General features: G+C 37.8%; 1 protein-coding gene across 1 annotated transcript in view; it reads right to left on the bottom strand.

The window, feature by feature from the left end:
• The window catches only part of MROH2B (maestro heat like repeat family member 2B), an 88,220-nt gene that overhangs the window by 45,082 nt on the left and 17,105 nt on the right, over positions 1-26,033 (bottom strand). The window contains exons 10-19 of the mRNA XM_027863596.1: positions 20,085-20,198; positions 18,003-18,076; positions 16,210-16,332; positions 15,214-15,327; positions 8,957-9,110; positions 8,736-8,776; positions 6,786-6,927; positions 5,482-5,525; positions 2,323-2,430; positions 686-802 (exon numbers count right to left, since the gene is read on the bottom strand). Of these exons, the coding sequence (XP_027719397.1) occupies positions 686-802; positions 2,323-2,430; positions 5,482-5,525; positions 6,786-6,927; positions 8,736-8,776; positions 8,957-9,110; positions 15,214-15,327; positions 16,210-16,332; positions 18,003-18,076; positions 20,085-20,198 (1,031 nt within the window). The remainder of the gene's footprint in view (positions 1-685; positions 803-2,322; positions 2,431-5,481; positions 5,526-6,785; positions 6,928-8,735; positions 8,777-8,956; positions 9,111-15,213; positions 15,328-16,209; positions 16,333-18,002; positions 18,077-20,084; positions 20,199-26,033) is intronic.

Raw genomic sequence — 26,033 nt, 5'->3', positions numbered from 1 at the left:
CATTCTACTATGTTTATGAAAATACTTGTTTTATTTGATGTTTAAGTTCAGAGCAAAAAAAAAAAGAAATTAAAAGTCATTAGTATAAAAATTAGTGCAAGCTCCTTGAGAGTAGAGAGCATTTACTTCACAATTTTAAAAGCTTAATTATCTGACTTCACAACTCAGGAGATTAGTAGCAGACGATTAGGTGGGGTTCTGCTCTAGACAGGTACACTGACCACAGTAAAAAGTAAGAGCTGACAGTCTATTAGTAAAAGAAGAATCAGGGAAAAAAATCTATGGAAAGCAGATACAAAAAGCCTATCATCTGGGGTGGGGGGTAGGGACGGGGAGCATTTGATGGAGAAGAAAAGAGTTCTCCAAACTTCATCAGTCCTTAAAGGCATTACTATATTACAATAGAGGATAATAATTCTTTTCATAAGGATTGAATGATCAAGATACTGCTGATAACCATACCCTATGAAGGCAGGAAGATATGCAATACCTTTTTAGAATGTTTTCCATGAAAAACGTTGTACAAAGTGGTATGCTTCAGTTTTCTAGAAAATTACCCAATGTACAATAGCTGGAGGCATAAGATTTTATTGTCATTTCAGTGAGAGGTTTGGAGGATATGACTGAAACCCACAAAAATAAGGTGTGTGTGTGTGGGGGGGGGAAGAGATAGAAGGTTGCTTACCTCTCTCTGGTCCCCCAGATGGCTGGCATTGAGTAAGATATCCTTCAGCTGGGTAGTTACAAAATTCACATCCTGGCAGCATGATAAAGTGGTTCCCAGAGCCTTCCAAAGGAATTTCTGGGGGGGAAAAGGAAAGACAAGCATCAGGAACACAAATGTTTTTGCTCCTTTTAGTTGTTGTTCTGTTCTCCTTATGCCTTTACTTATGTTGTTTTAGCTCTGTAAACCACCTCTAATGTATTTTTGGAAGAAGGTGAGGGATATAATAATTTTTGAGGATAAAAAAGGTTGTCAGAGGAAAAGTGAAGAGTTGGAATGATTGTTTGAAGAGAAGGCTGTGGTTAAGCTTAATAAATGTTTGATGATAGGATCATTTTAAGCAGAATTTTTACCAGCTGTTCTCCATCTTCACTGAGGACAAGTAAAAATAGGAATGTGAGCCTAATTTGAGACAGGAGAGATTTTGGTTACTTTAGCCTTGATGATCATATCTGACTATAGACAGCTCCACATCCATCTTTACCCAGGAAGGGGAATAAGGCAGCTGGAAATGTCAGGAAGTGATGGAACCAGAGTCTAGCATGTGCCACATGGAAGCCACCTCTCTGTTTTCCAAACCATTTCCCTCATTATAATGATAGACATTGCTGAGGAAAAAGTGCATAGCAGAGGAACAATTGAGGGTGAGGAAATGATATGAAATATTCTTCCTAAAAGGGGAAAAATCCCCCTTTAGAAGTGACTGCAGGTTTGAAGATAATGGTTTCATCTAACCCATCTGCTTCAGCCCCTTCCTAGCTTTATCCCAACTGCTTCTGCAAGTTTCTAGAGGGAGACAAGCCAAGTTTTCTTTTTCCCTTCTACCAGAAACCATGAAGTATTCAGAGCTAGGGCATAAGAAACTAAAGAAAGACTTGTCCTTTGTGAATAAGGTCCTGTCATAGGTTAAAAAGTTATTTTCTTGATGAGGTTAGAGATGCAGAAGAACTTCACAGGATGAAGAATCATAGATGTAGAACTGAAAGGGTACTTAGAATTACCCTCTTATTTCACAGGTAAGAAAACTGAGGCACAGACAAGTCAAATGACTTGCTCAGCATTAAATATCTAGTAAGTGTCAAAAGCAAGGCTTGACACCCAGGTCTCCCTGACTCTAAGTCCATTGCCCTATCCATTACACCATGTCGCCTCTCAGAAACCTTCACAGAGGATGGTTCCTCACAGGAATACTTATGGAATTTAGGAAATATTCTTCAATGGAATTTTTCAGTAATACAGTGGATACAGAACCTAAGATAGTTTAGGCACAGGTCTTCTTGGATACCCAGGGCTCAACTTGATGGCTTCTTGTTTTTTTCCTAGGTCTAAGAGTCTATGAATTTATTTCAGTTATATTGAAAAATAATCCTTGTTAAGAGCTGGCCCATCTAAATCTGAGAATGAGCCATCTTAAATTAGAATGATGAAGAACAGAGGTCGTCATCAAGAAGAGTTTTATTTTCTGTTTTGACAGCAGATAACCATAAGCAATAATTTTGCACTCCAAATAAAATGCTAGGTCTCATTGCAACTACTTTTCTTGAATGCTAGCTTGCTAACATCAAGGGCTAATTTGGGAATTTTAACTGAGAACTGACCTTCTCAAGTGAGGTGTTGTAATAGGCTCCCATCTGCTGGATGAATTCATGGGTCAGCTGAATACTCCAATTTTTATCATTGATCTTCCATAAAGATTCCCTTAGAATCTGTTAAAGGAAGCCAAAGTTGGAAATAAGGCAATGTTTATTGCTGTGTGCTATTTTCATTTTTCTGGTACCTTTGGTTTTAAAAATTACAAATATAAGAAATTAGAGTTATAAATAATCCTAGGGAAAGAAACTGTCACTTTGGAACTCTTCTGCTCATTTCCCAGACTTTTCACTGGTAAGACTTGGTTTCATATAGAGAGGACAAAAATGAAAAGAAGATCTCATCATGAGTGTGCTTCTTTTGGGACAGGTCAGCAAATGGACTAGAAACAATATCCAATTTAATTTCAAAATCAAGTTAAATTTTTTCAAAGTTGGAAATAAGTTTGGGAAAATGCATTTCTCAAGATTAGTTTTTTTTAAAGACATAAAAGGAAGAAAAAGTTTTGAATCATAATAGTAATAGCAAACATTTATATAGTGCTCCAAGGTTTACTAAGCACTTTATATAAATAACTTCATTCACCAATCAGAGCCCTCATTATTCATCTTTTAAAATACATATGTTAAATATTTCCCAATTACATGCAATTCATTCATTTTTTAAAAAATTTTCCAAATATTCTCCCTTCTGCTCTTCCCCCATCCCTTGAGAAAACAAGCAATATGATATTGATTATACATGTGGTCATGTAGAACCTATTTTCTGATTAGCCATGTTGCAAAAGAAAGCACACATACACACAAAACCTGAAGAAAAATGAAGTAAAAAAAAGTCCCCATTACTCTTCTAATAATAACTGCCCAGTTCTATTTGCCATCTTTGTGACTTCCCAGACCATACCAGCTTTCCCTGATCACTACTCACCTATGTGTGTCCTCTCCCCCATTAAAGTGTAACCTCAAATGTCCTAGTTTTGTAATTTTATTCCCGGTGTTTAGCACAGTACTTGACACATAGTAAGTGATTAATAAATGCCATCCATTCATTCACAGCATAAGTCAGTTCAATGATCCATGCATTTGCCATGAACTATATTAGGTGGTAGATATAAAAAAGAAAAAAACAAAACAGTCCCTATCCTCAAAGGAGTTTACCTCTTGTCTCATTTAGGGACAAGAAAAATTCATTTATATTTTGCAAAATCTATGATCCTTCCTTTTAAAAGAATTCAATACAAACTCAGAAAAAAAGGAACCTGTTATAAAATGAAAGGTAGTGGGGCTATTTCCAGATGAAAATCCTCTACTTTATGGATCTTCTAAGTAGGGGAGAAGAAGGATGGTCTATGGAGATTGTTCATGAACAGCTTAGTATGATAACTTGCTGAGGAAGCTATTCGTAGACAGTTAAGAAAAAGGAAAGTTATTTATTATGAAGATTAAAAAGAGAAAATGTCTGGCAAAAATGCTCCCTTTATGGTAGAATATCTATATCTAGAGAAAGCAAGGCTGGAATTTTGCATAAAGGAAGAAAGAGGACAGAAATGAAGGATACATTAACTGGATAGATCATATATCTGGTCATGCAGGCTATAGAGCCATTTTTTGATGCCACAGGCTGAGTAAAAGAAGGTTAGAGGTGAGAATCCTCTCTTGACCTACTACAGAATCATCAAATCTGTTTCAGACACAACATCCTCCTGCTTTCAGCAATCAAGCATACTGTCATGATTTGGATGTCATTCTTAGTTTATTCTATTTTTTCAAAATGCCATTTTGAGAATTGTGCTTGAGAGAGGAAGATTCTGTGTGAGGAGTTTGGATTTGTGATTCTCTGTGATTCTTGGTTTTTGGTTACAGTAGAGAATTAGATAAAAGTAAGAGTTTAAGCTCCTTTAGGAAAGAGTACCTCATTTTTGTATTTGCATTCTCTATTCTATACACACACACACACACACACACACACACACACACACACACATCCTTTTGTTGTTGCTGTTCTGTTGTTTTCAGTTGTGTCCAACTCCATAACCCCATTTGGGGTTTTCTTGGTAAAGATATTGGAGTGGTTTGCCATTTCTTTCTCTAGCTCATTTTACAGATGAGGAAACTGAAGCAAACAGAGTTAAGGACAGGTCCAGGGTCACACAGTAAATATCAGAAGCCAGATTTAAACTCAGAACAATGAGTCTTCCTGACTTTAGGCCTGTCATTCTATCCATTGTACCACCTAGCTGCTGTACATATGTATATATACACATTATGTTTGATGTATGTATGTATGTATGTATGTATATGTTTACACATATATTTGTATATCATAAAGTGTTTGAACCCATTTCCTTTCTTTGTGTGAATGGATGAAGAATATGTTTGTAAGGAGGAGAAACCTAGAAAACAAAGAGGAAAACCATAACAAAGGTATAGAGAGAGTGAATTAACATTTAACTTCAAAGTTCACACTCACTTTATCAATGTGAAGGTTATAGCTTGATGTACAAATTGTGTAACTCTGTGTCAACTGAGAGAATCCTTAAGCAAATAAGTAGACCCCAAAGTCAATATGAACTGACAGTGTGACAGGACCTCCAAGCAAGCTAGCACGATATGAAGTTGCTTTCAGAGAGGCAGAGTGTCCAGGCGCAGGAAGGCAATTGTCTCTTAGTACTTTGCCTTGGTCAGACTGCATGGGGAATAAGTACTTTGTTCATTTTTAAGTGTCCCATTTTAGGAAGGGCACAAAAAAGTAGGTGATCATCCAGAAGAGAACTACTAGTGCCAAAAATGGCTCTGGGATCATGCCATGCAAGGCCAAGAGATCGGGATATGTTTAAGCTAAAGAAGTTCCTTATATGGGCATCATAGCTTTTTTCAGGTATTTTAAAAGACTGTTGTATGCAGCAGAGAATAGACTTGTTCTTCTTGGACACCTTGTGGGTAGAGAAGATTTTTGATTCATCAGACTAAATAATCTTTTGGAGTTCTTCCAAATATAAAATTCTGTGAAAGATTTGATGTCACATCCTATGGAATTACATTTTTTTTAGATGGGAGTTCACCCACTTTTTGCCCTTTGGATTTGAATTCTCTTGTGTAAATATTAATTTCTACCTGATTTCACCTGAAAATCTCTAGCATTCTAACTAAAAGCCAAACCCCACTTACCTCCAGCAACATTTCCTCCCACAGTGTGACTTTATAACAATTTCCTAGAAAAAAGAAGTTGATTCAATGACTGCAAGGTAATCACAATTAGAGCAGATTCACAATTTCCAATGCCCCACCATAGTGGCTTATTTATATCTAATGAAGGGAGCTCATACTTAGGGGGAGCTTAGATGTTGATGTTAAAACAAAGAATAAAGGAAGGACATAGATTTTGTCATGGTTGGTGACTTGACCTAGGTCTCCTTTAGTCTTGATCTGGACCACACCATAGTACCCAGGAAACCCAATCCGGATTTGTCCAATTTTGTCAGGATTCCACACTGACTTGGGTAACTTTTGAATGTTGTCATAACTGGGGGCATGAAAAATTCATTTATATTTTTCAGTATTTATGATTCTTTTTTTTTCAATTCAACCTAAACTCAGGGGGGAAAAACCTGTTATAAAAGTCAATGAAAGGGAATGGGGCTATTTCTAGATTAAAATTCTTGCCCTGAAAGGGGGTTTCTTTGAAGGGGATTGGATCCCTTTTTTCTAGGACAAGTGTATCTGAAGCCTTTTGTAAATGCAGTGTTCTAAAGTAAGCTGACCTTAGGGCATTTTTGAATATATCTGTCGTGAGTACGTTTGTTATGCATACAAATAGGGGTTGGTAAAATTCTTCTGGCGCTCAGGAACTGCACTTATGGAACCAAGAGCCATTTTGTCTTTTTATGTCTGTGCGTCCCAGTTCTTTCCTCTGGTGGAGGTGGAAGGGGTCTTGGCTAGCCAGGCAGCTTCACCCAGTGAACACTGTAATTCATTCTACACCTTCCTCCTTGCTTAAGAACAGCTTCTCAAATAATATCAATTTGGTAAATTTTGAAATGTTGGTCAGGTGGAAAGAAAACCTCTATCCAAATCACAACCCAGGGTTTCTTATTTCCTTTCTTATTTTCTCTGTGGACCATAAAAATGACCTTGTTATCTGCATCATGATAGGAGCGCTTTATTATAACCATGGCTTCTTCCTGTCTCCTTCAATTACCACTTCCTTGGATGCTGAAATCAAGTCCCTCAAATACAGAAGAAAACAGTAGAAATACAGACCTTTCCCTTCCTGTGAATAGGCAACTTATCCCCAGAGAAAGAGGAATGTGGAACCATTAGTAGAAACAATTGGATTCATTCAACTCACATAAAAATCCAGTGATATTATTATATAAAAGTAATAAGATTATTTTACAGTTCAGCACATGATGCTGAATTCTTTTGAGTTCTTTTTTTCTCTAAATGTAAATCTGACCCCACTTCCTCTGTACCTCCCAAAGGGAGAAGCAGATCAGGGATTAGTTCTTTCCACAGTTCTATCAGGTTTGGGTGGATTATACTGGACAGGTTCTTTAAAAGACCTACTGCTGCAGCCCCACATGGTAGTCCCTCACTGGCCAGGACAGAAATCACCTACAGATGGGAAAAAGAAAATGGTTATAATGGTTCTCTTTTAGCATGTCCATCTGCTTTTCATCATAAATTCTATTTTGGATTCTCCTAAATTCTAATGTCTGATCTTTCCTCTTGCCAAGGAATTACTCAAAGGAGAAATATCAATCAATTAACAGTCAATCTAGTTTCACCTTCCTTTCTTTTTCCCTCCCAATAGGACTATGAAAGTTTCTAGTAGGATGTAGGCAATGTGAAGGAAGGGATTGTTTTTTTTTTCCTTTTTTGATTTTATGTCCCTAGTGCCTAGTACAGAGTTTTCCTTAAAAGTATTTTTGAACTGATTTGAATTACTAGGATCAAAAAAGGAAAAATGCAAATGTGAATTACTCTGGGAGTCATCATCACTTATCTACTTTTTATACTTGAAAAAGGGCATCTGAGAAACTGATGCTAGATATATAACAGAAAACACATCCTTCAGTGAGAGAGCTGACCAGCAGCAGAGGGGAACCAGCCAACTGCTTGTGAGGATATTGATTTACTTTATTTTTGGAATTTTTATTTTATTTTTTCAACTAATAATAATTTTCTCTTTCTTTCACTCCTCACCCCTTTGCCCCTACGCTGGGCCTGGAGTCAGGAATATCTGAGTTCAAACCTAGTCTTAGGAATTTTTTATCTATGTGACCCTGGGCAAGGCACTTAACCTCTGTCTGCCTCAGTGCCCTCAACTGTAAAATGGGAATAATAATGATACTTATCTCATAAGGTTGTTATGAGGATAGAATGAGATAATATTTGTAAAGCACTTAGTGCAGTGCCTGGCAAATGGTAGATGCTTAAAAAATGCTTGTTCCCTTCCCTTCTCACTTCTTTCTCACAACCACATTGCAAAAAAAAAAAAACTTGCAATAAATACGCATAGTTTGGTAAAGCAAATTTCCACATTGTGTCCCCAGATGTGTCTCATTCTGCATATTGAACCTGTCACCTGCCAGTAGGTGGGTCTCATTTTTTACCATCAGTCTTCTGGAGATATGATGAGCATGATTGGAGTTCTTAACTGATTTATTTTAGTAGTCATCCTATACTGTTCACTAATACTTCCTATCACTTCAAGGATCTGTGATTTCATTGGTGTGGATCCTCTTTCCACAGATTCAAATCTATGCCTTAGGAGAAAGTCTTCATGAGCTATCATGATTGCACCCATTCCCCTCTTGGTAGTCAATCCTCTGGTGATAAACATAGCTTATCTAGGTTCAGGTGGCTGGGTACAAGGATGCCAAGCTCATACTCTTATCACAAAGCCCTGAAGCAAAGCCTTTCAAGTTTGGTGGCACCTGCCAGGGTTTGCACTCCACTGGCCATAGCCTTGGTAATCCCAGGGTCACCATGATGAAACCCTGAAATAAGAATTATGTAGAGCAACTTAATTTATTATAGGTGAAACTAATTAAGTAGATGAGAGAAAGATCCCATCACTCTTGACTAGGCTATAGATACAATAATTCTTAATCAGTGTTATTGGTACAAATGACAATTCTATTTATGTAACACCAAACGAAATTAATTTGGTACAGATGCTTATATCCATGTAGGATTGTGAAGTCATGGATTTAAAACTGAAAGAGATTTTAGCGACCATCTAATTCTCTTCCTTTCTTTTTCAAGGGATCAAATGAATGTCCAGAAAGGTTAAATGATTTCCCCATGGTCCCATACATAGTATAGGCAACAGACCTGAGATTTAAAGCCACTTCCTTGAACTCCTTCCCAGTGTTTTCCCCACATGTTCCTCCCCTGCTTTGTTAAACCGCACTCACCAAAAGTCTGGCCAGCAGCTGTTGGGCTGACGGAAGTTTCACTAGAAAGAGAAATTAAATAGTAGTATTAGAGGGACAAGGATGATTCTGATTAGATTCAGAGCATATTTTCTCTTGAATTTAGTTGGATAACATGAAAGAACCATGCTCTTTCTTGGGGTGTATCTATGAAGAGAGAGAAACAGAAGGGGTGTGTGTGTGTGTGTGTTTTAAGTACAAACCTGGTCCAGCAGAGACAACAAGAGCTGTTGACTCATCAACATTCTGCTTCTTCTCCTCTGCCATCAGCAGGATCCTAAGGATATTAAACAGATAGGGCAGAACTCCAGTATATTCCATTGGCACCACAAAAGTCAGGAGTTTTGGCCATAGCACCTGTAGAAAAGATAGTGTAAGAGATCAAGGCTAGGCTATACTTTTCCATTTGTCTCTATTTATGGTTTGCTTCCTTTCATGTTAGAAAGCTTCATTAGCATTCACTTTTTTCTGTCTCTATTGCTCTCTTGATGGACCCAAGGGGATCTCTCAGCTCTACAGGTTAGGAACCTTGACTGTCAGCTTAGCCTAGGTCTCTGGAAAAAACCATAAAAGTCCAAATTCACAAATGGTTCTATCCAGACTTTCAACTTTGTATTCATTTGGACTTCCTCTGTTTCTTCTCTTCCATATCTGATAAATCACTGTCTAGACAATTCTTGTCTCTCTAATGAGTTCTTTCCTTTCTCACTTCCCCATGGCACCACCATTGTCGTCCAGTGTCTCATTATTTCACACTGAACCTTGAATCTGGATTGCAATAGTTCTTACCTAGGCTCCCTGCTTCTACTCTTCTAGTCTCTTTCCATCCCTTCCACTTAACAAAATAATCCTTTTAAAACATAGATTTGGATGGAGTGAGGTAAAACTTAAAAGTTGTTTTAATTTGTGCTTCACTTACCATAAGTGATTTGGAACATTTTTAAAATGTGGTCATTTATTTATAGTTTTCAAATATTTGGGGATGTATAGACAGTTTAATTACTTTTATTTGCATTTCTCCAAAACTGAAATCCAGAACAGTTAAGCCGCTTCACAGATCTTCCATTAGTGCATCAGTATATTTATCTTCCCACAACCCTTCCAACACAGACTGTTCTGACTTTTTTTTATTTTAATCTCAGACAATCAGTGAGGATAGAATCGGAAAAGAAATGTGAAAGTGGGAAAATCACCAATAAAGGTCTGTTAGCCAAAACATACAGGGAATTGACATAAATATGTAACACTAACAATCATCCTCAATAAGTGATTGTTGATTGAATTAGCCTTTTGAGCTTAGATTGTTCACTTATTTTTCTAATTCTTTCACTACCAAGGGCAGTACCTTGCATATTAGGCCCATATTAAATTATTGTTTGAAGCATAAAGTATAAAAGACACACTCCTTGTTCTCACAGAATTGTATACCGAAAGAAGAGTCCTTAAGAAATGTTTCAAAGCAAAGGGTGGAGCCAGGATGGTGGAATAAGGCAGGAACTGACCTGAACTCTCCCAAATTCAAATCCAAACAACTATGAAATAACCCCTCAAAATGAATTCTGGAGCTGCAGAACCAACAAAAAGATGGGGTGAAAACATTTTCTTGCTCAAGATAACTCAGAAAGTCAACATGAAAGGTCTGTCTCACTCAGGTTAAGGAGAGTGCAATCCAGTGCAGGTAGTGTCCAGGCAAGTCAGTAGTAGGCCATACCTCAGCAAGCCAGCTTTGGGGACCTGAACCTTAGTGCAGGTCAGGACAGTGCTCTGTGCCGTTCACACAGCAGGCTAGGGGCAACACCCCATTCCTCCAGTGTAAGAAACTTGGGATAGTACCACTTACATCCCAGGAGCAGAGCCCAATTTTGACATAAAATTAAAAGTCACAAAATAGGCTGGAAAAATGAGCAAAAAACAAAAAAAAAGTTATTATGGTGACAGAGGAGGATCAAAACACAAACTCAGAAAAAGATAATAATGTCAAAACAGGTACATGTAAAGTCTCAAAGAAAAATGTGAATTGGTCTCAGGACCAAAAAGAACTCTTGGAAAAGCTCAAAAAGGATTTTAAAAGATCAAATAAAAGAGACAAAAGAAAATTTGAGAAAAGAAATGAAAGTGATGCAAGAGAATCAAGAGATGTTTCAAAGATAGTGATAACTGCAAATATATGGATTATTTGAAAATAATCCATGTTGCAAACAGTCATATTACCCTAATTGTTTAAATTTTTGAAGCGTATTTTTCAATATGAGTCACATTGTAAAACAGTGCTGAAAATATTTCTAAAATATTCTGATCTCCTATCAGACCCTTCAAAATTGGCTGCTTTTGTAATGGTGTTTAAAAATAAATAAATAAATAAGATGAAACAAAATAAAATAAAATAAATAAAACACATTTGGAAGAGTTTTTTTTGTTGTTATTTTGGTTTTTTTTTTTTTTGTTTTGGTAAGGCAATTGGGGTTAAGTGACTTGCCCAGGGCCACACAGCTAGTAAGTGTCAAATGTCTGAACCAGATTTGAACTCAGGTCTTCCTGACTCCAAGGCTGGAGCTCTATCTACTGCACCACCTAGCTTCCCCTAGAGGGTTTTTTTTTAAAGAGAAATATTTGCTTAATGGGAAAAAAAGCTTAATTAGGATTTTACAACTATTTTATTTAGAAAATTTGTGTTGGATTCTGTCAAGCAGAGTTATAACAAATTCCAAGAGAATGTAAGAATGTCTACATTCTTTTGTTGTACAGAAATATGGAATATTTTAATAATCTAATGGATTTGATTTCATCAACAGCCCATCCATACCTTCATATACAAAAAGATTCTTATTTACAAATATATACATTGTGGCTACTAGCATAACTCTTGAACTGTCTATCCTTTATTGTTCATGCTATCCTTTACTTTCTTGCTAGAGGTCCTTGGTAATATCTTTCATGCCACATTTTATACACAAGTCATCATTGTTATATATTGCAACCTATGTATACCCAACATAGACCTCTCCCTCTCCTTAGGGTACTTGCAATTTTTAGTCTTCTGAGACTGTAGTACTCCATGATTTTGAGCCATCTAAAACATCACCAGGAAAATATTCACAATATACAGGTGAATTTTGTCCCTCTGGGACTGGGAATTGTCCTTATCTACCCACAAACCTTCTGTTATCTGTGTTTGAAAACAGTAAAATACTCTGATTAGGTTTCTGCAAGAGGTCCCATATAACTCTGGCAGATTTTTGGAGTCACTTACCAAAATATGGATCAGTTCCAGTTGCAGAGATAAAAATCTTCACTTTCTTTGATTTTTTTTGGGAGGCCTTTTGAGGGCCTAAAACCTCCAGAAGCAAGGGCCAGAATTCTAACAATAGCACTACACATACTAAGAGCCAAATGAGGGTCATATATAATAAGCACCACAGGAGTTCAGAGGAAGGAGATATAATTATGGTCTGAGTGACTTGAGAAGGCTTCACAGAAAAGAAGGGACTTTGTCTTGAAGCTTGAAACTTTGCAGCTATCTTTTGTTCCTACTTTTCCCCTTTATTAATCAGGTAGTAGCACAAATCCTACTGATTTTGCTCTTGCAATATTTCAATTTGTCCATCCTTTTCTAGTCTCACTGTTTTGTTTTGTTTCACTGTGTTTATTTTTTCCAAAGTTTTTTTTTCAGGGGGAGAGGGAAGGGTAGATGTATATGAGAGAGGTCTAACAATACTGATGTCAAAACAGGGAGATTGTTGAAGCTTTCCTTTTCCTTTTCTTTTCTTTTTTGTGCATAGACAAGAACAGGAAGCTCAGGAAGAGATACAGATAAACAGGACAGCTTTGAAACCAGCGTGTTGAATGTGTGAAAGAATTTTAAAAATGCAAGCTGTATTAATAGAGATTCATGATTTCATTTGTGTTCTTTGCTATTCTTTTTATAGGGAAGAGTTCATGTTTATCAAGGTCAGAAAAATAAAAAAATAGACATTATTTTTAAAAGAGAGATACTACAGATTGGAAAAGGGCAAATGTCCCAATTTAAAAAAAAAGGAGGTAAGAAAATGCAACTTGTTAACTCTATTCCACTAGGTATTACTTGTATTCCTGGTAAAATTCTAGGATGTATTATCAAACAGATGGTTAGTGAACATCTAGAAAAGGGAGCTGTGAACAAAAGGGACCAGTATGAATTAATCAAGAACAAGTCATAGCAGACTGGCTTCATTTTATTTATTTGACAGGCTTATTAGACTTTTAGAGTAGTAGAATGCTGTAGTTATAATTTCAGTCAAGAATTTTAAAAAGTCTCTGATAATACTGTTGTGGACAATATGGAGACATGTGGGTTAGCTGATGACACACCTATGTAGATTCGGACCTCATTGAATAATTGGACCAAAAGATTAATTATTAATAACTTGAAGTTCACATGGAAGCACATCTTGAGGCAAATAATCCAAAGATCAGTTCCTTCCTTATTTAATATACTTTAATAAATATTTGAATGAAGAATGGCATGCTAATCAAGTTTGAAAATTACATGAGCTATGAAGAACACATTGGATGCCAGAATAAGATTCTAAAAATAGTTTGACAGACTAGAACAGAGGTGGGGAACCTACAGCCTCAAGGCCACATGTGGCCTTCTAGATCTTTGGGAGCAGCCTTTTGACTGAGTCCAAGTTTTACAGAATAAATCCTTTTAGTAAGAGGATTTATTCTGTGAAGTTTGGATTCAGTCAGAGGGCTGAACTTGAGGACCTAGAAGGCTACATGTGGCCTTGAAATCATAGGTTCCCTACCCCTAAACTACAACCTTGGACCAAATCTAATAATGCTAAATTTAATAGGGCTGAATATAGTCCTATCCTTGGGTCCAGAATGTCAACTTTCTAAGTACATATGAACAAGTAGGGACTAGACAACTTTTAATCTGAGAAAAAAGAATCTCTGCAATGTTGGTGGACACAAGGTCATAATGTCTCCACAGTGTGATATGGCAGTGAGAAATTCTAATACTCTCAGGCTTCATTTAAAGAAACATTGCATGGATTATAGAAGACTCAGGGGAGGTCTAATAGCTGTCTTGGAGTAGAAGGAGGGCTACAAACTAGGATCAATGGATGAAAGTTTCAGAAAGGCAAATTAGGCTTCATGTATGGGAAAAAATCATAATAATTAAAGCTATTCCCAAGTGGAATAGGGTGCCTTTGGAGTGAGTTTCCCTTCACTCAAGGTCTGTTAGGGAAGGCTGAATGGCCACTTGATGAGAGAAAATGTGGAAGGGATTTTTGATCAGGTGCAGATAGTCATGTTTACAGGAACACAACTTTAGGGAATTTCAAAGAGCCAGGAGGAGGAAGAAGAGGAAGAGCCAGTAAAAAAGGCAGAGAAAGGACAGATAGAATAGCAGAAGGCGAAATTGGAGAATACTTTGTTGTGGAAGCCAGAGAGGACAGAGTATGAGTAAGGAAGAGCATTATACAGTATCAAATGTCAGTGAAGGAATTGCTGATGATATCACATAGATAAAGCATTTATTAATTTCTGATTGTGTCAGGCATTGTGCTAAGAGTTAGGATACAAATTCATGTAAATGAGTCATTTTTTGACATCACGGAGTTTGGAAGGAAGATAGCACATAAAGTGAAGATGGGAAGGGGGAGGTGCAGTATGCACACAGGAGCATGATGGCTGGGAAATGAGGTGGAGGCCTGGCTTCAGGGAGGATGGTGAGAGTTCACCAATTAGAGTCCAAGGTGGTTCCAAGAGCAGAGTTCATGGTCCCAGTAGGGAGAAAGAGAAGATTATGTAGTCTAAGTACAGGAGGCATGGTCCAATGATGGCTGGGAAGTGCTATTAGAGAGAACAGCCTTAAAGGACTGTGGAGAGGGAAGGTAGAAAAGAGTGGGCTGAAGAATGATGAGCAAGTGGAGACATTAGGTGTTGAGCTGCTTTTTTCAAGAAATTTGAGAGTGAAAGAGAGAAGAGATTCAAAGAACCCTGACAAGTGTCATACACACAAAAAGAAATGCTGAAATATTGAATGGATGAATCATCTATTGCCAATTAATATCTATTTTGATTAAATGAGTCACCTCAGTTTGTCAAATTAGTAGATCAGTTATCTATAGGCAACAATGAGAAGGATCTAGATGAGATAAGTAAAGGAAGAAGAAAGCCTACTAGTGGGTAGGACTCAGAGAATGCTAAGAAGGGCTTTGGGATTAAGGTAAATTAGGTGACTAAGCTGCTTTTATTCACTTTAAAATCAGATCCAAGATTCCAACATCAATGTGGCCACTTACTTCAGGACAGAAACTCAGATTATGGCTCACCAGATAGAAGATGAAAGTGTTCCTATATGTCCAGATGAGTTGAACTGTCCATAATAGCTCAGTCCACACAAAAGGGGTTTGCCCACCAAAAAAATGTTTAATCTCTAGCCCAAGGACAACAATGAGAGATTACTTACTTGAGGCATTCCATTAACTAGTGGGTCCAATCCCTGTAGGACTTCGAGGGCCATTTCTAGGACAGAATTTTCTGCCATTAAATTCTCCTGGATGGTGGACTTTTCTGGATCCACCTTTAAGAAAGACAAAACTGGTCACTTGCTAAAAATCAGATCCTTTAAACTGTCTTTCACTTTGGCAAAGCTTTGGTGGAGGATATACTTGGTCAAGAATTTAGACTAGGTTTGAAAAAATTGAAGAGTCATGGATGGTTTTGTAGATATAGGACCTCATCCCCAATGCCTGATACCCACTTGGCTAAAAAATAATATCATTATCTGATACATGCCTTTTTATGCTGAGCCTTCTATATTGGAAATTTTGTGGCATTTCTCCATAGAATGAGAGAATTATTGGAATCCCAGAATTGAAAGGGACTTGGGAGGTCATCTAGTCCAACCTGAAGAATGAATTCCTCCTATGATATCCCTGACAAATCATTAGCATTATGAGATTTACCATATAATCAAAAATTGGGCATAGAGAAGTGGTTAAATTATATATATATATACACACCATTCTCTCTGATGCTCAAACCAAGGCCAGAAGAAGTGGGTGTTGCCCACTCAGCAAGCTTAGCTATGTCTGATCTTTTTCTTATAACAGACTAGAAGATTGTATCAATCTGTCCACTCAAGGACATAGATTTCTTGATTTTTTTGTTTGTGTGGTGAAAAGACATTAGAGAACAAAAGAAAATGGTTTTTATTGAAACAGATAAAAACCTGAATTTAAACTATTTTGTCTGTAGTCTTTCTTACACAGCACTAGACCAGAGAATCATCAGTCAGCTAGGGTCCAATTGTAATCTCAGAGAGCTTATAGTAAGCTTCAGTTATTTTATTAAGATGTTTATTTTTTGGGGGTGGAGGAGATTCAGTTATAAATGATGAATCAGTTACTGTAATAAGCTCTGGCCCATTAATAAACTGAAACCGCAGTGCTTGGAATCCTACCAAATTCCATCTGGAAAATGCAAACTGGAAGAAGATGTATTCAATCAGTTCCCACCCTTCACTTGCTTCCAGGTAGCCCTTGTCACACATGCTCTGGATGAGAAGGAGAGTGGAAATCCTCACCTAGAGTAATGGAAACGTACACAATTTATGATGTTGGATGGAACAAGACTTGATTTCTTTTACTTTCTTGAGTCACTCAAAGTTTTCTTCAAAAGTTATATAGTGAGAAAATGCTACTTGCTATTCCTCAAACATGACCCTCTATAAGTCATCTCAGTCCCTTTTTGGTTGTCCTTCACGCCTGGAATGCTCTTTCTCCACACCCTTCCCTCCTGGCTTCTCTGGATTCCAACAAGACCTAACTCAAAGTCTGTCTGCTATAGAAGCCCTTTCCTGGTCCCTCTGGTCCCCTACTTTCATCTGCTTTGTGTATCATATGCTTTCCCCCCATTAGAATGCTATTTGAGAGCAGGGCCTCTTTGTATCCCTCAATGCCAATTCCCCCTTGCCATATCATTTGGAATTCTATGACTAGAAAATACTTTCTTTGCAGGATAAAATATTGCCTCTTCTTTACAAATGCTTAGAGTAGTAGTAGCATGCTCAAATCTTATCAGACATTTACTACATAATAGTGAATTAGTTTATCTGGTTGCTTTCCTCTCAGCCAGTTGAAATCTGAGTACTTGTGGAGGACAGCAGGAGAATATTTGAGCATAGAATACCAACAAGGGAGGGCAAGACCAGCCAGGATACTGCAGTAGGCAGCATAAGAATGCTAGGCACAGAAAGAGGAGCTGGGATAATATCCTATAACTTACAATTTCTCCTTGGATCAGCTTTTCCTTCAAGGATTCGGTGAATCTTCCTTTGGTCCCAAATTCTGCCCAAGAACTCTCTTTGATCTTTATTCCATGAAACATAACCTGGCTACTCACCATACCTGACCACTGTGTGGAGTCAATGAAGCAATAACTATTTATGGACCATCTATGGTTATTTTAAAAGCAGTCACCATATACAGGGAAGAAGCTGGTTGCTAAAGGCTCTCAGAAGAATTTTGGTGCATAGGTAATCTGGGGGTTTTAATGTACTACTTTCACCTAATGTAGCCTAGTATAAGGCCTTATATTTTCTATAGTTGAGGTCTTCATCCATCAAGCCACTATCTGAGCACCTCCTATCCACAAGGTACTTTATTCTATTTATGATAAGAACAAAGAATAAAAGTTTCTTCACTAAATATTAAGGAGAAAATTTTAATGTCTCGTTTTTAGAGATTTCTTCAGTACTTACTTCTTTTTTTTAATTAAAAAAAATTTTTTTTTTATTTTTTTAGGCCATTGGGGTTAAGTGACTTGCCCGGGGTCACACAGCTAGTAAGTGTCAAGTATTTGGTCTGAGGTCATATTTGAACTCAGGTCCTCCTGACTTCAGGGCTGGTGCTCTATCCACTGCGCCACCTAGCTGCCCCCAGTACTAACTTCTGAATCAAATTCTGAACATGTGTTAGGAAAAGTAGTAGGCAATTTATTAACAATTGAAATGACTCAGTAACATGATTAATCCAAATGTATTCCATCATGTTTCCTTCTGAGCTCTGTTTCCTCTCTATAGAATTTAAGTTTTATGGAATGTTTTTTTTTTTAAGAAAAAGGTGAATTGGATTTTGGGCACTGTGCTTCTGACACTGTTCTTTTTGTCATTCTCATTTACAGTTCAGAGTCTCATGACCATTTCATGCATTCCTCTTCTGACAAGCAAACAAAATATCCCACCCAACCTCTTACTTTTACACTGTAATCATCCATGACAAGTTTGACTGTCCTTTCAATCATAGTAATATAATCCCTCAATTTGGGCTCTGAAAAACACAAAGACAGACAGGCACTAGTAAGTAGAAGCCTAAACTATTCGGAGATTCAAGAGAACTCAGATTTGAAAATAATCACAGTCTCCTTTTCTAAAATCAAAAGTAATATTTGTTACTGCCATCTTCTCTAGTTTTAGTTACCCAACTTTTCACTTATTTTGGTTGTTATCTTTTGAACCCATTCTCAATTTCTCTTAATCCTTTTAAAGTGTGGTATCATCAATGCATGTCAGTAGATGCTGCTGGGCAATATGACTGCTTTTATTCCTTTGGGTTCCTCTTAGTGGTTAATTTTTTTGTTAAGTTCCCATAACTATATGCTACATGATTTCAAATATATGATTTATGCCTAATTTGGCAGCAATAAATAGGCTGCAGTTGGAAAAAAAAATTAGCCCCTTGTCTTTTCAATGACTCTAAAGTTCATCCCCAAATCATACACAGTCCCTAATGCCATCTCATTCAGCTGTTTTTTTGGGGGGGGAAGGGGGTTACTTTATGTGTGGTTCTGCACATGATCTGTTCATTTGAATATAATCTGGTTCTTATTTAATTCTTTGTTTGTTTTGTTTTTGTTTGTTTTTTTAGTTGGGCAATGGGGGTTAAGTGACTTGCCCAGGGTCACACAGCTAGTAAGTGTTATGTGTCTGAGGCTGCATTCGAACTCAGGTCCTCTTGAATCCAGGGCCAGTGCTCTATCCACTGTGCCACCTAGCTGCCACCTAGCTGCCCCCTCTTATTTAATTCTTTAAACAATCACACTGCTACCCCTGACTTTGCTTGGTACTGGCTATTTGCACTCCCCATTGTATTAAATGCTTACAAGTTTTTTTTTCCTTCCTTTCCTTTTTTTTATCCTCTTTTGTTCTACCTATTTCTCTAATGAATTCTGTCCTTCTGCATTCTTATCATATACTTCAATACATGATCAGCTTGTAAGAAGACCTGACTCCTAATTATGGCTCCAAGATCAAATATAAAGTACTTTGATTAACATTTAACGCTCTTCATCACCTGAGCCTTTCCTCCATTTCTAGATTTCATTCAAATGTGGGCTCTTGGGAAGTCTCTCTGAGCCTCAATATCATCATCTGTGAAATAGAGATAACAATCCTGCCTTCCTTCAAGGGCCATTATGACGATTCAACAAGATACTATATGTAAAAGTGCTTTGAAAACGGTTATATAAAAGTTATTCAATGACTTGTAATCAGCAATAGCTATCGCAGGGGCAGCAACTTTTTTTTTTCAGCTGGTGTTTGCCAGTGTCAACTGTCAACAAACAATTGATGCTCAGACTTGTGAAAATCCCACATCTGCTTTGAAAACTATTCTACCCAAATGGAAATGCATCATACAGACATGCAGAGAACATGGTTGGATCTGCGTGGAGAGGAGCGGTCAACAGGTGCTGGGTTACACTTGCTTGGGGAATGGGGTGGGGCAGTAGCAGGCTCTGCAGTGATGTAGGGATGGGGTCAGGAGTCAGAATGAGGAGGATGCTAGGCTGGACTGAGCAAAGGAAGTGAGTGGGAGAGAGGGATGGTTTCTAAAAGAAAATAGGTCTTTATGGAGGAAAAGCAAAGCTCTCACTAGCCATCTAACAATTTTCTGTGAACATGACACAAGAACAAGTGAAATGAAAATGTATGGTTTTTTTTTTGTTTGTTTGTTTTTTGGTTTTTTTTTTGGCTAGGCAATGGGATTAAGTGACTTGCCCAGGTACACACAGCTAGTAAGTATTATGTGTCTGAGGTCACATTTGAACTCAGGTCCTCCTGACTCCAGGATCGGTGCTCTATCCACTGCGCCACCTAGCTGCCCCAAAATGTATGTTTTGAAGAAGCCAAGAATTAGAAGTGCAATAACATTAGAGTCATGAAATGATAAAAATAAATCCTTATCTTAATGGAATAGAATATAAGGGAGTATGTTAAATTTTGTGGCAAGCTTCTGGATCTAAAAGAAGCCTTTCAAATTTCAATTTTCTCTTACTTACCATCAGCATAGATGGCAGATCTTAAAAAAGAGAACGTTCCCACTCGGATGTTCTCGTTGCTGATTGTCACCTGTTCTTCAAAAAATTCCAGCAGGTCTGCTGTGCTGGAATGCACTGTAGGAGGGGAGGAATCCTGGGGTCAGTCAGAACTTAACCTCATATCAAATTATCCATATGAAGAAAATAGCAGATTACCAAAACAAAATCCCAGATTGTGGCATTATGGTGAGCAAAAATTACAGAATCAGAATCGGAAGTGACGTCTGAAATAAAGGAATTTAAAGCTGGAAAGGATCTTACAGATTACTTAGTTCATTGGATCATAGATTTAGAGGTCAAAGGAACCTTAGGACTAGCAACATATAGCTATTAAGTGTCCAAGGCAAAATTTGCTCTCAGTACTTTGACTCCATTTTTCAGGAGGAGGAAACAAGATGAGAGAGGTGTAGTGGTAAGATACAAAGGTTTCAAACAGAGGGCACCTGATTCCAAAGTCAGTGTTCTTTGCACACATCATAGCTGCCATCTAACGGGAGCCAAGGCAGAAATTCTTCCCACAACATCTCCAGCCACTGTCAACCCAGCCTCAGCCAGATGACTGCCAGAATCTTCTAGGCAGCCTATTATTCCACTTCAGGACAATCTCGTTATTGGGAGGCTTTGCCTTTTGTTTAGACCACATTTTCCTCCAATCTCCTAGTTCTTCCATTTAAGGCTGCACAGGATAAGCGTTGTTCCTCAGTAATTTTGTCACATTGAATCACAATTTCTTCAGTGTTGCAGAGTCATCGAGACCATGTTTGGTTTCCCCTCCCACCTCCAACCTCTGCTTAGTGGTATTCTGGTGGTTACAAAGAATCCAATCAAAACAATACTTGGCTCCCAGTAAGTGCACATTCATCTTTTCACTGACTGATGGAACAGTCAGAGAGGAAGGAAGGAATTTATTACGCACTTCTCTCTCTGGACTGATATTGTACAGGCATGGCCCTCAGCCCCAGACTGCATTGAAGCAGTCACAAGGGTGCCTTCATCCCACCTGTCAGTATCATTGGCCAAAGATTTAGAGACAGAAGTTAAAAGTCATCAAGGTATCTACGAAAAACAACAACGTACAATTCACTGGATTCTTAGCTGCTGGAGTGTTTTTGTTTTTTTGCTTTTTGGTGAGGTGATCGGGGTTAAGTGACTTGCCCAAGGTCACACAGCTAGTAAGTGTTAAGCATCTGAGGCTGGATTTGAACTCAGGTCCTCCTGACTCCAAGGCCAGCGCTCTATTCATTGCGCCACCTAGCTGCCCTCCGCTGGAGTGTTTTTAAGGTCACAAATAAGCATGTGTGTTTTGAAGAAGGATGTGGGAGCTGTGGTAAAAGCTGGATGGGGAGAGAAGCAGGATTCGATTCAACTCAATTTGAAAAGTATATTTAACACTTATATAGGCCCAGTCCTAACTAGTTATGTGACCAGGACTATCTACCTATCATAGTGCGCCCTTATCATTATGTTTTCTTTTCCACGAAACATAGAAAAATAAGATGTAGTGTTCATTTGAGGCAATATCAACCTATTTAACCAATTTTTTGAGGGAGGTGCTTTGCTTGAGCCAGCCATTCCATTACTCACCTCTCACTTTATCTTCCCACAACACACTGGTTTGCCTTGCTCCTACATGGGTACTCTCCCCACACCATTTCCACCCTCCCCTTTTAGTTATAGACCAGTTGCCTGATGCTTAGGGACAACTCCACTTTGAGGCTGACTTAATGATTAGTGAAGACCCTGACCACAACCTCTATATCATGAGCACGTCCAGCCTCACTGCTCACTCTGCACTACCAACCTGCCCCATCTCCATACCTATTCCTTTAGGGATGATGATAACCTATCAGAATTTCTTCTTTAGTAATTAACGTACTTTCACCCCATCATATCCTACTTTTCCCAGTGACTTTGAATCCCCATCTATCATTGTACAAATACCATTCTATGTCCCCCTCCACTGCCCACTCCCTCACTTCTATCCTCAATACAACTATCCCTCCCTCAAACCCACAAACCCCATTCCAAATCTGCCTACCCCTCCAACTGTGTTCTCTGGAATGCCTGCTTTATAGGTTATAAAAAAAAAAACAAACAAACTTGCTTCTCTCTTAAAACTCTTACTTTCTTACCCCTTCCTTTTCCCTGTACTAACTGAGACCTAATTCCCTTTGGATAACACAGCTTCCCTGCCCACTCTTTTCAGGACTGGCTGCACTTATACACTTATGTATACAAAGCGATCCCATTCCACCCTGTCTATCCCAGCAGATTGCTTAGAATCAATCAAATATCCTCATACTTTAGGAAAAGAAATTTCAAAAAGTTCAGAGAAGTAAGAGACATGATTTCATGGCTTCAAACTCTAAAAAGGAAACTGGATGAAGAGGGATGAGAAAGTTTTTTGAAACAGAATTCTCCTAATGTAATTGCTATCTACTGCAGTGAGGAAGAAAAAAAAGAAAAAAACTACAAGATGTGTGGTTTCATAGGGAGGCCACCAATGAGCTCAGATTTTAAACCAATGACAAATTCAAAATTGAGGGATGGGTTTGTAAGAAGGGTTTCCAGAAGACTAATGCCTAGAACAAGTTGAGGACTGAAAAAAAATGCCAAAAGAAACAATAGGAACTTTTAAGTTTATTTTCAGAGAAAGAAGAATAAAGAAAGGACAGCCGCATAACTTAAGGCAGGTGGTGTAATGTTTGGCATAGACAAAGTACAGCTCTTCAACTTCTATTTTGTTTCTGTTTTCTCTATTGAGAAGAATGACCTTCAATTTGAAAAGGGTGAAGACAACATGGTTAAGAGGAAATTAAAGCCCAGAAGACAACTTAAGTGATGGCAATGATTATGTTTGTGCTTACCTTTTATTTCATTGATGTAGGGAACTCCCAAAAAGGAGACTTATTCTACCAATGAAGATCTAAAAGTTCTCCTTGAGGTACAATCTTGGAGAGCATCCTGGGATGTTGAGAAGTTAAGTGTCTTCTCTGGGGTTACACAGCCACCATGTGTCAGAGGTGGGACTCAAGCCCAGCACTTCTGAACATTAAGGCTGGCACCTGGTTCACTATATAACACTGCCTTACTAGTGAATGATAGCTCAATCTAAGAAGAAAATTTGCAGATATAATAACTGCTCTTGATAGTCATTGAGAAATTTTTGAAAAAATATAAGAGGTGTTAGAAATGAACAAATATTGTCTCAATTATTTAAAAGTAGAAAAAATATAGAATAGACCAATGAGTTTGATATAAATCCCTAGAAATATTCCATAATAGATCATAAAATGTATTATCTGCAAGGACTCAGAAGGGAGAAAAGTAAACACCAAGAACTAAATGGGTTCACAAAAAAAGTCATAGCAAATTAATGTCTTCTTTTATTTATTTATTTTTTATTCATTTGCTTGTTTATTTGTTCTTGTTTAGCGATAGCAGACTAGAAGATGAAAGGATTATCACCAATAAAACATATCTGGATTTCAGCAAGACATTTGACAAATTATTTTCTGATATTCTTGTGTACAAGATGAAGAAATGGAGACTAGATAATAGTACAACTGAGTGTACTTCTATCTTGTTGAATAACTATTCAACTGTACTCAGACTGTAGCTTTAATGGACTGATGCCAACCGGGAGGGACATCTCTAGTGGCACGCTTTGGGCTCTGTCCTTTATTCTCTCCTGCTCATCATTTTTTATCAATGATTTAGAAGAAGATATGACATGCTTATCAAATTTGCATATGACACAAAGCTGGGAGAGATAGTTAATTAAGTGGAATTCAGAATTAGTATCCCAAAAAACTTCAACAGGCTGAAACAATGTGTCAAATCTAATAAGATGAAATTTAATGGAGAACGATCTAAAATTCTACACGTCATTTTAGAAGACACTGCACAGGATGGAATGACCTGGTTTAAAGCCAGTTTATGTGAGCAAAGTTTTAAGGATTTGATATGATTGAAAGCTCAGTATCAGCCAACAGTGTAATATGGCTGTCAAAAATGCTAATGCAAACTTGGGCTACATTAATAGAATTATAGTGTCCAAAACAGACGCAGCTGTGATTTTGTAGTACTCTCCACTAATCAGATCACATTTGGAATATTGTGTTCATTCAGCTCTGGGTACCACATTTTAAAGTAAATGTTAACTAACTGGAACACATTCAGAGGAAGCCAATCATGATGATAAAAGGACTCAAAACTATGTTAAAAGAAGAAAGGTTGACCAATGGGAGGTATTTATTGTGGAGAAAGGCAAGCATAGAACATAATTGCTGATCTTTAATATTTAAAGGGCTGTCTAATGGAAGAATGACTGACTCTGTGTGGTTTCAGGACAAGGATCAGAGAGTGGAAATTATAAGGAGGAAGATTTATGGTACATATGAGGAAAAACTTCCCAACACTGAAAGATTTTCAAAAAAGAATGAAGAGTTTCATAAAGAACTGAGTTGTTGTTTGTCCTTCATTCTCATAGAAGACTGTGACATCAGGGAGATGATGGCATGACATGCAAGTGAATTGGATTTAAGTGAGGGAGGGCTACGCAAAGTCACCAGCCTCACTTTCTCCTCTGGAGCCACCTGGGTCCAGTGACAAGACATAGATCAGGATGACTGAAGATGGCCCTGGATGCAGTGAGAGACCTTGGCCTTTTTAATCTAAAGTCTTTAACAGGTCTCAGTTTGACTAAGGCAATGCTCATTCAGTAATTAAGGTTAGGTAAGAAATGAGGAGGAGAATGGCCTCTTTCACTTAGTTAAAAAAATCAATCTGGGAGGGGGAGACCCTCAGGGGTAGTGTTAACTATATATAACAGTACCATAACTATGTATAAAAATACCATGTTATTGAAAGAGTTTAAATAAATGTTGGATGACCATTTGTCAATTGTATTATAGAGGAGATTCTTTTATGAAGTAAGCTAGATCACATGACCTCTAATATTCTCTCCTTTTGACAGCCTACAATAGTCCCAAGAGAGAATAATAAAAAAAATAAAAAAAAAACATGGTATGAGAGATGTTCCTAGCTCTTCAAGGATGTTACGTTATTAATTCATTGGGCAGATAAGAAAGACCTAAGTCAAACAGATAAGGAGATAATTGTGTCATTCAATGGTAAAACAGGATAGGATCCTATTGGAATTCAGAGAAGGAATAGTGTGTGTACCAAAGTAGCTGGAGTCCTGCATCAAGCAAGAGGGAGGATTTCAACTTTGGTTTGAAGGAGTAGTATTTCAAAAGGTAGAGAAGAGTGGGCAGGACATTTGCTTGGGGTTTTAAGATGGGACAGTCTGACAAAAGTGAAGAAGTAGGAATGAATGGGTCACGTTTGGGGAAAAGTGGACTAGTTTATCTGGAATGGAAGTTTAATCTTGATGATAATGGGAATTACAGTTGAATGGTAAAGGATAGTCAGTTTGGACAAAGAGGTGAACTTGGATTTTCAGATATTAGATGAGTTGTGTGATTCACAAGCTATAGAAGGGTATACATGTACAGCATTGCTTCTAGGAGATATTTCCATCCCCGACAACAAGGCACTCACAGTTTTTCAGGTTGGATCCCCCTGAGGGTTGCCTGTGGTTTCAGAGGGTAATTACTACTTCTGGTTCATAGTTTCTCTCTGGATCTAGACTCCTGAAACTATAGCTCACAAGCACTGACCAGTGTGCTGACCTTTTTTAGTTAGCCACTAGATACAATTAGTTCAAAGTAAACACCTTTCCTGAGATGCTCTCACATATGCACACAATGTCACTGGGAAAAGTGGGAATATAAACTGCCCTGGAAGTTAGGCCCAAATATAGGGAATACATGTGGCCAAAGCAAGTCACTCCTCTCACTTCAGCACCCCAAAGTCTTTTTATTTCTCATGGTTCTCTTTTCTGCT

This window comes from Vombatus ursinus, unplaced genomic scaffold (assembly GCF_900497805.2).
Source record: "Vombatus ursinus unplaced genomic scaffold, bare-nosed wombat genome assembly UNPS02014772.1, whole genome shotgun sequence".
In the NCBI taxonomy this organism is placed as follows: Eukaryota; Metazoa; Chordata; class Mammalia; order Diprotodontia; family Vombatidae; genus Vombatus; species Vombatus ursinus.
Note: the sequence above shows the minus strand (reverse complement) of the source record. Positions and strands in the feature narration are given on the sequence as shown.